The 14,240-nt window shown below is 43.9% G+C and overlaps 1 protein-coding gene across 1 annotated transcript in view; it reads right to left on the reverse strand.

Annotated features, from left to right (window-relative positions):
• Window positions 1–14,240, reverse strand: part of LOC126184689 (galanin receptor 2a-like) — a 442,192-nt gene that overhangs the window by 98,988 nt on the left and 328,964 nt on the right. The window contains exon 4 of the mRNA XM_049927183.1: window positions 13,861–13,984. Coding sequence (XP_049783140.1) covers window positions 13,861–13,984 — 124 coding nt within the window. The remainder of the gene's footprint in view (window positions 1–13,860; window positions 13,985–14,240) is intronic.

Genomic DNA, 14,240 nt, shown 5'->3' on the forward strand with positions numbered 1-14,240 from the left:
TGATAGTGTACCCCACTCATGGTTACTACAAATATTGGAAATATACAAAGTAGATCCTAAATTGATACAGTTCCTAAACATAGTAATGAAAAATTGAAAAACCACACTTAATATCCAAACAAATTCAAATAATATCACATCACAGCCAATATAGATTAAGTGTGGAATGTACCAAGGAGACTCATTAAGTCCTTTCTGGTTCTGCCTTGCTCTGAACCCACTATCCAACATGCTAAATAATACAAATTATGGCTATAATATTACTGGAACATACCCACACAAAATCACACATTTGCTATACATGGATGACCTAAAACTACTGGCAACAACAAATCAACAACTCAAACAATTACTAAAGATAACAGAAGTATTCAGCAATGATATAAATATGGCTTTTGGAACAGACAAATGTAAGAAAAATAGCATAGTCAAGGGAAAACACACTAAACAAGAAGATTACATGTTGGATAACCACAGTGACTGCATAGAAGCGATGGAAAAAACAGATGCCTATAAATGTCTAGGATACAGACAAAAAATAGGAATAGATAATACAAATATTAGAGAAGAACTAAAAGAAAAATATAGACAAAGACTAACAAAAATACTGAAAACAGAATTGACAGCAAGAAACAAGACAAAAGCTATAAATACTTATGCTATACTTATACTATACTTATCATTTGGAGTAGTGAAATTGAGTAACACAGACCTAGAAGCACTCAATACACTTACACGATCACAATGCCACAAATACAGAATACATCACATACATTCAGCAACAGAAAGATTCACATTAAGCAGAAAGGAAGGAGGAAGGGGATTTATCGACATAAAAAACCTACATTATGGACAGGTAGACAATTTAAGAAAATTCTTTCTAGAACTAGCAGAAACTAGCAAAATACACAAAGCAATCACTCATATAAATACATCGGCTACACCATTGCAATTTCATAACCACTTCTACAAACCTTTAGATCACATAACATCAACAGATACGAAGACAGTAAATTGGAAAAAGAAAACACTACATGGTAAGCAGCCGTATCATCTAACACAGCCACACATCGATCAAGACGCATCCAACGCATGGCTAAGAAAAGGCAATATATACAGTGAGACGGAAGGATTCATGATTGCAATACAGGATCAAACAATAAACACCAGATATTACAGCAAGCATATTATTAAAGATCCCAATACCACAACAGACAAATGCAGACTTTGCAAACAACAAATAGAAACAGTAGATCACATCACAAGCGGATGTACAATACCAGCAAACACAGAATACCCCACAAGACATGACAATGTAGCGAAAATAATACATCAACAGCTTGTCTTACAACATAAACTAATAAAACAACACGTTCCCACATACAAGTATGCACCACAAAAAGTACTGGAGAATGATGAATACAAATTATACTGGAACAGAACCATTATAACAGATAAAACAACACCACATAACAAACCTGACATCATACTCACCAATAAAAAGAAGAAATTAACACAACTAATCGAAATATCCATACCCAATACAACTAATATTCAGAAGAAAACAGGAGAAAAAATTGAAAAATACCGCCAACTGGCTGAGGAAGTCAAGGACATGTGGCATCAGGATAAAGGTGACATTATACCAATTGTACTATCAACTACAGGAGTCATACCACACAATATTCACCAGTCCATCAACGCAATACAGCTACATCCAAACATATATATACAACTACAGAAATCTGTGATTATTGATACATGTTCAATTACCCGAAAGTTCCTAAATGCAATGTAACATATACCGTACAGTTAAAAGGAAGTCACGCTTGATCAAAGTCCGCGTCACTTTCCATTTTTAACCAGACATAACGTCTGAGAAAAGAAAGAAAGAAAGATAATAATAATAATAATAATAATAATAATAATAATAATAATAATAATAACAATAATAGTAATAAAGACAATAATAACAATGATGATAGTGGGAGATCTTGTCCCTGCCCTTGAGAAGAACTTCTAGAAAGTGACTGAAAAATGGAGTAGGACGGAAAGGATTTTGCTCTGATGGGAACGGGTGTTTCTGCCATGTTGTTCGGACAAGCGCTTTAAGGTCAAAGAGAAATGTAGGGGACAGTGTACGTTGATAAGACAGTGGAGAGGACAGAGATCTGTGCAAATCTGTGCCATTGTCTGCATACGGCCAGGGTTGCTGTGCATATGATGGTGAAATATGGTCAAAAAGACGAACACCACAGATATGAGGAACAAATGTACTCGTAACCAGTTCCAGGCGCTGTAAGCTTTCCTAAGGAAGGCCTTGCAGGATAATATCGCTGTAACCAATAATTGGAAGTAGAAGTGTTTGTACAAATTTCTTTTTCAGCTCAAGAGGGAAGAGTTTTTTATATTTTTGTGCGGCAGATTCATGCTCAGTTCAATTTAGATTTTCATCTGTTATTAGTTCTCGACTCTTTGCTGAAGGAGAGAAGTTGATATTCGTTACACTTACGGTTCAAGATGGTAAGGATTCCCGATAATTCTGGCTATGAGCCTAGAATTACCAACCAGTACCGTTTTGGTTTTGGAGGGGTTGAACTTTAACACTGTATTCTGCGCCCATTTTGACAGTGCACACAGGCAGGTATTGAGATTCTCAATAGCCGTCTTCAGGTTTATTGGCTTTGCACTTAGATACAAATGAAGGTCATCAGCGTACATTTGGTATTTGTAGTAGGACAACAAACGTGCAACGAAAAGAGTATAGAACACGAAAAGAACATAGAACCTAATACAAAACCATGGGGGACGCCTTATACTACATTGCTGGCGAGACATAATGATTGAGCGAAAACATTACACAGCACTTAGCAAGAAATTTAGGCAAGTAAAATGTCAAAGTTGACAGTGTCAAGTCTAAGAATCACATGATAATCGCCTCTAGTGTATCCATGGCAAGCTTGAGGTCATCTCTTACCTTTATTAAGGCAGATGTTGTGCTGCGATGTCTACGGAAACCTGATTGGTATTCGTCTAGTAACTTTTGGTTGTTAGGTAGTTTGTTACCCTTGAGTCGGATTTCCGCTGTTGCTCATCGAGGCTCAGTTCGAAGCGGGACTCATCACTGAAGACAATTCTGCACTAGTCAGTGAGATACCGGGCGGAAGACGTGTCTGAAGACGCCCCAAACTGCGTTGGGATTCCAGCCTGACTGTCGCTTCCCGTACGGCCCGAATACCAGGACTGATGGTCTGGGGTGTCATTTCCTTTCATAGCAGGATCCCTTTAGTTGCCATCCGCGGCACTCTTACAGCGCACAGACACGTCGCCGATATTCTACTTCCCGTTTTGTTACCCTTCATGGCAAGCCATCCTGATCTTACGTTTCAGCAAAGTAAAACTGGCTCGCACTCGACGAGAGTTTCTACTGCTCGTCTTCGTGCTTGCCAGACCCTATCTTTACCAGCAATGTCGCCCTACCTCTTCCAAATTGAGAACGTTTGGAGCATTATGGGCAAAGCCCTCAAATCATCTTGGGAGTTTGACGACGTAAAGCGCCAGTTGGATAGAATTTGGCTAGATATCCCTCAGGAGGACATCTGACAATTCTATCAGTCAATATCAAGCGGAATGACAGCTTGCATATGGGCCAGAAGTGGACCATCGAGTTACTGCGTTGCTCAGTTTGTGAATCTCTCTCTCTTCAATCAATTCTACTGATTTCCGTCCCATTCGGTTAATACCTTCGTGGGGCGTCGTTTTTCTCCCTTTGTCTTAGAGTGTATAACATTCAACTGCATAGAAAGAAATTTATATAATTCATTGCAAGAACACATCTAAAAAAAATCTTCGATGTTATCACCAAGGCGTCTAGATTTGGTGCATGGCGTTTCAACAACCACTGAACTCAGGTTTTCTTTTAGTAATTTTTGCGTCAGAATAAACTTTTCTCCCTCTGGATAACGGGGTCCCGGGTTCGATTCCCGCCAGGTTGGGGATTTTCTCTGCCCGGGGACTGGCTGTTTGTGTTGTCCTTATCATTTCATCATCATCATCATTTGTGACTGTGGCTAGATTGGATTGTGTAAAAAAATTGGACTAAAAATTGGGACTTTGTATGGGCGCTGGTGACCGCGCAGCTGAGCGCTCCCCAAACCAAACATCATCACCAACAAATTTTTTCAGCCGGCCAGAGTGGCCTTGCTGTTCTAGGCGCTACAGTCTGGAGCCGAGCGACCGCTTCGGTCGCAGGTTCGAATCCTGCCTCTGGCATGGATGTGTGTGATGTTCTTAGGTTAGTTAGGTTTAATTAGTTCTAAGTTCTAGGCGACTGATGACCTCAGAAGTTAAGTCGCATAGTGCTCAGAGCCATTTGAACCATTTTATTAACCAAATTTTTTCACAACTAAATGATGTCAAAATAATGATGATGCTAACCCTGATGCTGTTTCTTACGATGCGCACTGTAACTGGCGAGGCCGGCCGGTGTGGCCGAGCGGTTCTAGGCGCTTCAGTCTGGAACCGTGCTACCGCTGCGGTCGCAGGTTCGAATCCTGCCTCGGTCATGGATGTGTGTGATGTCCTTAGGTTAGTTAGGTTTCAGTAGTTCTAAGTTCTAGGGGACTGATGACCTCAGATGTTAAGTCCCATAGTGCTCAGAGCCATTTGAACCATATAACTGGCGAGCGGTCCGCAACAGTTAAGCGAATAGCACGGCAATAAAGGGGAACGAATCTGACGTCACTTCCGCTCAAGCACAACAGCCTCGCAACATTTACTGGAACGAGCGTTAGCATCACTGTTTACCCAACTCGCCGTGATAAATTACAACGACCGTCGCGGCGTCATTGCTGAATCGCAGTGGTGTTGTGGATTGCGTTTACTGCCCAGATAAACATTAATGCAGCGATGAAAGTAAAGTATTACAGCGCCGTTGTCTGGGAAACCGCGCTGAATAGAGCACTCTCTGTAAATGGAACGCTTCCTCCTCAGTCGCTTTAAATTCCTCTGGAGCATGTTCATTGTTTTCGAATCAAAGCTGCTCATTATACATGGTTTCTCAAACTTTAGGTGATAATGGGCCCACAACCGATTACATTGAGGTACGGAACCAATAATCGGAAATTCATATTTATTGTGTTATAGTCATACAAGGTGTACACCGCATAACAACAACGTAGCTCGTAGTAATTATTCAGAAGGACAACAGCCAGTTTCAGTGTATGCATGGCAATGGCGCATGAAGTTCTCCCACATTCTCTCAAAGACCCTTAATGTCGGTTGTACCAGGAGACAGGCAGCTTGGACCCTAGCAAGCAACTCTTCATTCGTTTCTAATGGGATTTCATACACCAAAGTCTTGACGATCGACGTGGCCATGGGGTAGGACCTCCCCTTCCAATCCAACGATGAGGTTCAGGTGCGCATGGACACTGACATGCCGCGCGGGATTAGCCGAGCGGTCTGAGGCGCTGCAGTAATGGACTGTGCGGCTGCTCCCGACGGAGGTTCGAGCCCTCCCTCGGGCATGGGTGTGTGTGTTTGCCCTTAGGATAATTTAGGTTAAGTAATGTGTAAGCTTAGGGACTGATGACCATAGCAGTTAAGTCCCATAAGATTTCACACACATTTGAATATTTTTTTGGACACTGACATGAAGTTGGCTGGTGCACTATCATGTTGAAATTACATCCTTTCGCGGACAGCAAGGGGTACAATCTCCAAGAACTGCATGCGCGATTGCAGTACATGCACTGAAATTGACGGTCGTCGCGTTGAACAGTTACTATGAGCTACATTGTTGTTATACGGTGTACGCTGTGTAGCACAGTAAATATGTGTTTTCTGCCATTGGTTTACTATCTCTGTATAATGGGTTGTGGACTCACTGTCACCTGCGCCAGTTTGACGCAAAAGGTTTGAGATTCCCTGAATAAGAGTGAGATTAATACTTGCGAGTGTAATATTACGTTTGTGTTGCCATGAAAGTATAAGAAACCTGATGACAACAAATTGTTTATCCCTTTATGAAAGCATTTAGGGCCACCAAGTGGTCTGGCAGACGGACTATAGTGTCACATGCCCTCACTTTATAAGCCATTGAGGAGATATCTGCATTTTAATGTGGTGCACAGGCGTACAGTATTTCGTTCCTGAAATGTACGCCGCTACCTCGCGACCTCTTGACCGTCAAATTCCCCAGATGAACGTCCTTTAGAACCAGTATTTGATTTACCTATATCAGTATAAAACTGCTTGGTGCACTGATTTCTGCTAATCAAGGAAAAGTGACAAAAATACCAGTAACAAATAATACAGAAACGCAAACTTCGAATGACGGTATTCATATCCTCGGCGATGTTGGTTTTATGGGTCTGAAACATATTTCTGTGCTAATGTTTCGTCTTCCACTGCGGGAAACATCCTCAGCGACTATAAAGACGTAGTTACTTAAATTACAAACGTAAACTTATTTAGATAGTCGAAACGGGCAACTCTTTATGGGTAACCGCGCAACTGTCGAGTTGTGATGTCAGCCGACCGCTCCAAATGTGCCGGAGTGGTGCCGACGTGAGCGATGGAGCTTGTACCGCAGAAGAGTTGGCACTGTTTGCTTTATTTAGCACCGAGACCCACAGTTTATCTAATTTCAATCCTTCTGTTCTGTTGAAGTTGCAGAAATTAAAAAAAACACATTAACAACTTAAAAAAGAAGCTGTAATATTCTGTACCACTACTGAGCAACTACCATGCCAACTGTTGCATGGTCTTCAAAATTATCACTAATCTTCTGAATTTTTCCCAACTTACGGAAAACAGCGAATATAGACACTTAGAAGTAACAATCGGATCTGGCTTACAAAAAAGATAAGAGGTCGAAGAACTATGAGGGTTGTCCAGAAAGTAAGTTCCGATCGGTTGCTAAATGGATACCACAGTGAAAATCACAAACATTTTATTTGCAAGAGTTAGCTACACTTTTCTGATACTTCTCTGCATAGTCACCCCTCCGACGTAGACATTTGTTGAGCGTTATACCAAATTTCCAACACCATCGTCATAGAAGACAGCCGCTTGTGCTTTCCGATAATTCTCTATGCTGGTGTATAGCGCGTAGCCTGCGCCCAATTGTTGTCTTCGTATCCAGCGTTTCACGTGAACAGAGATGATACTCAGGACGAGCCAATTAGGGCTGCGTTGTGGGTGATCGAACACTTCCCATCGAAAAGGCTGCAGGAACGTCTTCACTGCCCCTGCAGACTGCGGCTGAGAATTGCCATGACGAAGGAAGTGCGTGGCAGTTGTGTTAGGTGGGCTGCATTCATTAAGGCGAAGCCTCTCAGCGGCCCCTCCTACTTGGCGGGAGACATCGTTGTTCTAGGCACCTTTACTCGCTCACAGAGCGCTCACAACTGAAAAGAGCCTCTTGATGCGATCGACGGTCATACTAGAGACTCTACGCAAGACATCTGTGCAAAGCTTTATCGGGTTTTCACTGTGGTGTCCATTTCGCGACCGATCGGAACTTACTTTCTGGAGAACCCTCGTATATAGGGTGTTTAAAAAAAGTGTCACATTTGCCTACAGGTGTTGATCAAAACTAACAGTAAAGCTCCTGTAATGACATATCTGGAAACCAAAACCTGCTGAGATATGGGCCAATCTCTCCTCTCATACTCATCTGTATCTTACGCAGAAGAAGACACTATAGGCAGTGCTGCATGTAGCTATCACGCATCCTGATACAATCTTCAGTCCTTCTTCGAAGTGAATCACGCACTCTTCTGAAAAGACCTGGCTCCATTCGAATTCCGTTACATGCATTTTTCACACACTGCTGTAACGTCTGCACGTTGTCGATGGGGTGGGCATGCACCAGTGCCTTTAATGTCCCCATAGCCAGAAATCCAACGGATCCAAGACCGGTGAACGAGGAGCCTACGCTACCAGGCCCACTTGACCAATCCTTCGTCCATGAAACCCCGTCGTGAATAGACCACAATCGTTGCCTTTTCACAAGCATTACGTCCTCTAATAGCGGTGGTAATTTATCGCGCAGAAGTCGGCGATACACAGTATCTGTTAATTTGTTTGATAAACTGTATGGTGGTATGAGTCTGTCACCGATAACTCTCACTCATATATTGATACTTAATCGATCCTGACGTCTCAACTCCATGATTACTCAAGGAGTTGTACCTGCCCGCACGTGCGTATTGAGATAATTTACTGTGATGGCTTCACCCCCAAATACTACACATCACTTGTTACAGGTAAAATGCCCCAGATCTCAAGAAGTATACTATTAGACATATAATTCCGTAAATTGTTCTTTATGGTTTTATCATTACTACCTCCTGTATGCATATGTGACACATTTCTTAAACACCCTGTATAGACAACCTACAATAGTGAGCGAAAATATTATGACCACTGCCCACCGCATGGTTGAATGCCTTCTGGTGGTGTTGGGGACATTTGCCACATTAAGGAAACAATGTAAGCGGAAGAGAGACGAACATGCAGTCATTATAGAGCAGATACTGGCCGCAAATGCAGACGTCCACTGATATAAGTGGTTTTGACAAAGGGCACATGTTGTGGCAATGCAGCTGGACACGAGAATCTAAGAAACGGTGAAGCTGGTCACCTGCCGATGTACTACTGTCGTGAGCGCCTGTGAAATGTGGTTGAAGAATGGTGAAATAACGAGTATGCCGTATGGTATTGGACGACCACATATCATCACAAGACAGGGATGTCGGAGGATCCCCCACTACTTAATCCAGGACAGGCAGCGATCTGTGACAGATCTGATGACAGAATGCAATGCTGGTGCAGGCACAAGAGTTTCGGAGCACACCTTTCAAAGGCCGCTGTTGAACATGGAGCTCCACGTCACACGATCCCTATGTGTTGACCGAATGACTTCATCAGTTATGATTGCAGTGAGCACAGCATCACTGAGTTTTCACCTTATCAATAGAAATAAGTCGTCTGTTGAACGAATCGCATTTCTTGTTACACCAGGTAGATGGTTGGGTCCTTACACGCCGTCATCCAGGCGAATGGCTGCACGAAACATGCACTACACCACAGATGCTGGCCGGTGAGGGCAGAATCATGCTATGGTGTACATTGAGTTGGGCTTTCATGGGATCTGTGGCGGTAACCGATGGCATCATGACAGAAGTGAACTACGTGATCATTAGGGCCCGGATTTTAATGACATGTCATATTTTTTTCTGAACTATAGGGTGAATTTTAGAACAATTTATACACAAATCTAGGCATTTTAGTGTCGAAAAATGTATTTTGATTGTGCATATAAAGTCATATTTCAACAAATTTTAGTAATAGGTCATATTGTGGCTAACTTTTAATATAATAGGTCATATTTCCGTCAACTTTTGCCAGAAATGCATATACCGTTTTTCTCGTATCTTACGGGACACACGAACAAGAAAATGAATATGTTGCTCACGAGACAATATTTAACGTGCTATTATGAAAGATAAACAGATAAATTAGTACACAGCTTTATTTCTCAGGACTGTAACAGAAAATCGGAGTACCACAACAGTCGTTTCGCGAACATAAAACACTGTTGCGCAGAGTCGACAATACGCTCTCAGAGCCAACAAAGGCAACTTCTGCTGTAATCATCATCGCAATCGCACAGGTGTTCCCAGTAGCCAGTTTGAATACAGCCTTTGCCTTGTTCAACATGCCTAAAGCAAAGTGCTCCAACAGCGCGAAGTTGCGAGGATATGTCCGAGAATTTGGAGAGAAGTTCTTTAGTACTGATGGGAAAATATTATTTCGTAAACTGTGTGAAGTTAAAGTTAGTGCAGAAAAGTGCTTTAATTTGCAACAACACTGTAATACCGCTAAACACAGCAGCTGTGTGAAACGAAGTGCTGAAAATAACAGCAGGCAAACGCTGTTATTTGAACAGACAGGTCAGTCGTCAACCGTCAATCATTCTGCAAGGATTTGTGTGAGATGATGGTGTCCTGCAACATCCCATTGGAAAAGGTGAAGAATCCACGCTTCAGACGGTTCTTGGAGAATTACACAACACATCCAGTTCCAGATGAATCTACACTGAGAAAGAATGATTTATCCGTATGCTACAAAGATGTGCACAACAAAATACGAATTAATATTGCTGAGCAAAAGATCTGGCTGTCGATAGATGAAACTATGGATATTAGTGGGTGATATATTGCAAATGTTGTTGTTGGTGTTCTAAAATTTGATGGTACTGGTGTAAAAAGAGACAACTTTATGCTGCTTGTAACAGATGGTGCTTCATATATGGCTAAAGCTTCAGATTCTCTACCCCAGTATGGTGTGCGCCACTTGCCTTGCACATGCGTTGCACAGAGTTGCCGAAGAGGTGCGATCAAATTACTCTGACGTGGACAAATTAATTTCCTGTGGCGAGAAAATCTATGTGAAGGCTCCGCTACGGGTGCAGAAATTCAAGGAACAAGCACCTTCAACGCCCCTCCCACCTAAACCTGTTCTTACACGATGGGGTTTTTGGCTTAATGCTGCTGAGTGTTACTGCACCAACTACACCCAAATAAAGACAATCTTCTGTGAGCTTGATAGCGATGAATCAAGTGCTATCAAAATTGTGAAAGAAGTTTTTACAGGTACATTGTCTCGAAACTTGGCATACATCAACGCCAATTTTTCAGTGATATCAAAAGCCATCAAACGACTGGAAGCTGTTGGCACTCAGCTATTTGAGGCCCTGAGTATTGTGCAACATGTGCAGAGTGAGTTGGGTCGAGCTCATGGTCATGTGGCTGACAAAGTGAAAACCAAATTGCAAAGTGTTCTCCAACGGAATCCTGGACATTCTACACTGCGCAAAATTAGAGACAGTTTTTCAGGGAATGCCGCAACATTTGAAGATACTGAAAAAAGCTGAACTCCAGTGACCTGGCTGCCTTCAGATACGCTTCAGTGACGTCTTGTGAAGGGGAGATAAGCATTTCCAGGTAAAAAACTATCCTCAGCGACAACCGTAGATGTTTGACAATGGAATACCTGAAAATGCACCTTGTGATCCAGTGCAACTTTGCAGATACTGAAGATTGACATACGGTATTAAATAATGTGAAACGCTTCAAATACTACACTCCTGGAAATGGAAAAAAGAACACATTGACACCGGTGTGTCAGACCCACCATACTTGCTCCGGACACTGCGAGAGGGCTGTACAAGCAATGATCACACGCACGGCACAGCGGACACACCAGGAACCGCGGTGTTGGCCGTCGAATGGCGCTAGCTGCGCAGCATTTGTGCACCGCCGCCGTCAGTGTCAGCCAGTTTGCCGTGGCATACGGAACTCCATCGCAGTCTTTAACACTGGTAGCATGCCGCGACAGCGTGGACGTGAACCGTATGTGCAGTTGACGGACTTTGAGCGAGGGCGTATAGTGGGCATGCGGGAGGCCGGGTGGACGTACCGCCGAATTGCTCAACACGTGGGGCGTGAGGTCTCCACAGTACATCGATGTTGTCGCCAGTGGTCGGCGGAAGGTGCACGTGCCCGTCGACCTGGGACCGGACCGCAGCGACACACGGATGCACGCCAAGACCGTAGGATCCTACGCAGTGCCGTAGGGGACCGCACCGCCACTTCCCAGCAAATTAGGGACACTGTTGCTCCTGGGGTATCGGCGAGGACCATTCGCAACCGTCTCCATGAAGCTGAGCTACGGTCCCGCACACCGTTAGGCCGTCTCCCGCTCACGCCCCAACATCGTGCAGCCCGCCTCCAGTGGTGTCGCGACAGGCGTGAATGGAGGGACGAATGGAGACGTGTCGTCTTCAGCAATGAGAGTCGCTTCTGCCTTGGTGCCAATGATGGTCGTATGCGTGTTTGGCGCCGTGCAGGTGAGCGCCACAATCAGAACTGCATACGACCGAGGCACACAGGGCCAACACCCGGCATCATGGTGTGGGGAGCGATCTCCTACACTGGCCGTATACCACTGGTGATCGTCGAGGGGACACTGAATAGTGCACGGTACATCCAAACCGTCATCGAACCCATCGTTATACCATTCCTAGACCGGCAAGGGAACTTGCTGTTCCAACAGGACAATGCACGTCCGCATGTATCCCGTGCCACCCAACGTGCTCTAGAAGGTGTAAGTCAACTACCCTGGCCAGCAAGATCTCCGGATCTGTCCCCCATTGAGCATGTTTGGGATTGGATGAAGCGTCGTCTCACGCGGTCTGCACGTCCAGCACGAACGCTGGTCCAACTGAGGCGCCAGGTGGAAATGGCATGGCAAGCCGTTCCACAGGACTACATCCAGCATCTCTACGATCGTCTCCATGGGAGAATAGCAGCCTGCATTGCTGCGAAAGGTGGATATACACTGTACTAGTGCCGACATTGTGCATGCTCTGTTGCCTGAGTCTATGTGCCTGTGGTTCTGTCAGTGTGATCATGTGATGTATCTGACCCCAGGAATGTGTCAATAAAGTTTCCCCTTCCTGGGACAATGAATTCACGGTGTTCTTATTTCAATTTCCAGGAGTGTATGTAGAAATAAAAACATTGTTTTACTGTTTCGATAGATGATCTTTTCACTGTACTTCGTGTTTAGAAAATAAAACATTCAGACATTCAAAAAATAGGTGCAAATGAGCCACAAACCCTACAGAAAGAAAGAACTATACTTACAATATTTTGAGGAGTGAATTTTGTATTCCTTTATGGTGAATAAAAAATTAAATAAACAAACAAGAATGCTTTAAGTAAACTTCTACTAAGTTATATTTTATTTTTTAAGGTCGTATTTATATAAGTTTTATGTCATAAATGCTTGCATATTTCACTGTTTTTAGGTAATTAAAATCAGGGCCCTAGTGATCATTATTGCGGAACACCTGCATCGCTTCGTGCTTGATGTCCCCCTTACGGCAATGACATCTTCCAGCAGGATAACTATCCGTGTTGCAACGCCAGAGTCGTTCTACAATGGTTTGAGGGGAATTATTGTGAACTCACATTGATGTCTTTTCCAGCAGATGTGCCTGATCTATACCCAACGGAACGCTTGTCGGGTGCCAGCTGCGTGCATGTGAACCACCACCCCGTAATTTGTAGGAATTGCTTGACCTGTGCATAGACATCTGGTGCCACATACTTCTGCCAAGCAGTATCTCTATTGAAACTTCATGGCAGATTAAAACTGTGTGCCCGACCGAGACTCGAACTCGGGACCTTTGCCTTTCGCGGGCAAGTGCTCTACCATCTGAGCTACCGAAGCACGACTCCCGCCCGGTACTCACAGCTTTACTTCTTCCAGTATCTCGTCTCCTACCTTCCAAACTTTACAGAAGCTCTCCTGCGAACCTTGCAGAACTAGCACTTCTGAAAGAAAGGATACTGCCGATACAGCCTGGGGGACGTTTCCAAAATCTCTATTGTAATGTGTTTGAAACGTGGAACAACACGCTATTAAGCCGGCCGTAGTGGCCGAGCGGTTCTAGGCGCTTCAGTCTGGAACCGCACGACCACTACGGTCGCAGGTTCGAATCCTGCCTCGGGCATGTATGTGTGTGATGTCCTTAGGTTAGTTAAGTTTAAGCAGTTCTAAGTTCTAGTGGACTGATGACCTTAGATATTAAGTCCCTTAGTGCTCAGAGCCATTTAAACCAACCAACACGTTCTTAAAGGGGTGGTCATAATCTTTTTGCTAGATTTCAGCTCGATGGCTAATGGAAGATTACTGTTTTACACCACTAAAGCCTTGTAATACGAATATCGTGTTGTAACAGTGAGGTAGGCGTGTGAGGTGTGAGAGTGGTGATGAGCTTACCTTGGTGAGCAGCACAGGTACGGTGAGCAGAGGAGCCAGCAGCCAAATGGCAAGCACTGCGCGTCGGCAGTTGTGCAGCGTGCAGTAGGAGCGGGATTTCATCGGGAACACGATCACCAGGAACCTGCGCACGTCCACGATAGCGTTACACATCTGCACTTCTGAGATTTGCCTGGTGCTCTCGTTTGGAGCACGCATTTAAGAAGCAGGACTTAGGATTAGTAGCTCGTCGCTGGTGAGGTCATCAGAGCGGAACAAAATTCGGGTTGGGAAAGGTCAGGAAGGAAAATCGGCCTTGTCCTTTCTAAAGGACCTACTCCAGCATATGCCTTGAGCAACTGAGGCAAACCAAAAAATAACTATGGAATAGTTCAGAAAAA

The sequence above is a fragment of the Schistocerca cancellata genome, chromosome 4 (genome assembly GCF_023864275.1).
Source record: "Schistocerca cancellata isolate TAMUIC-IGC-003103 chromosome 4, iqSchCanc2.1, whole genome shotgun sequence".
NCBI lineage: Eukaryota > Metazoa > Arthropoda > Insecta > Orthoptera > Acrididae > Schistocerca > Schistocerca cancellata.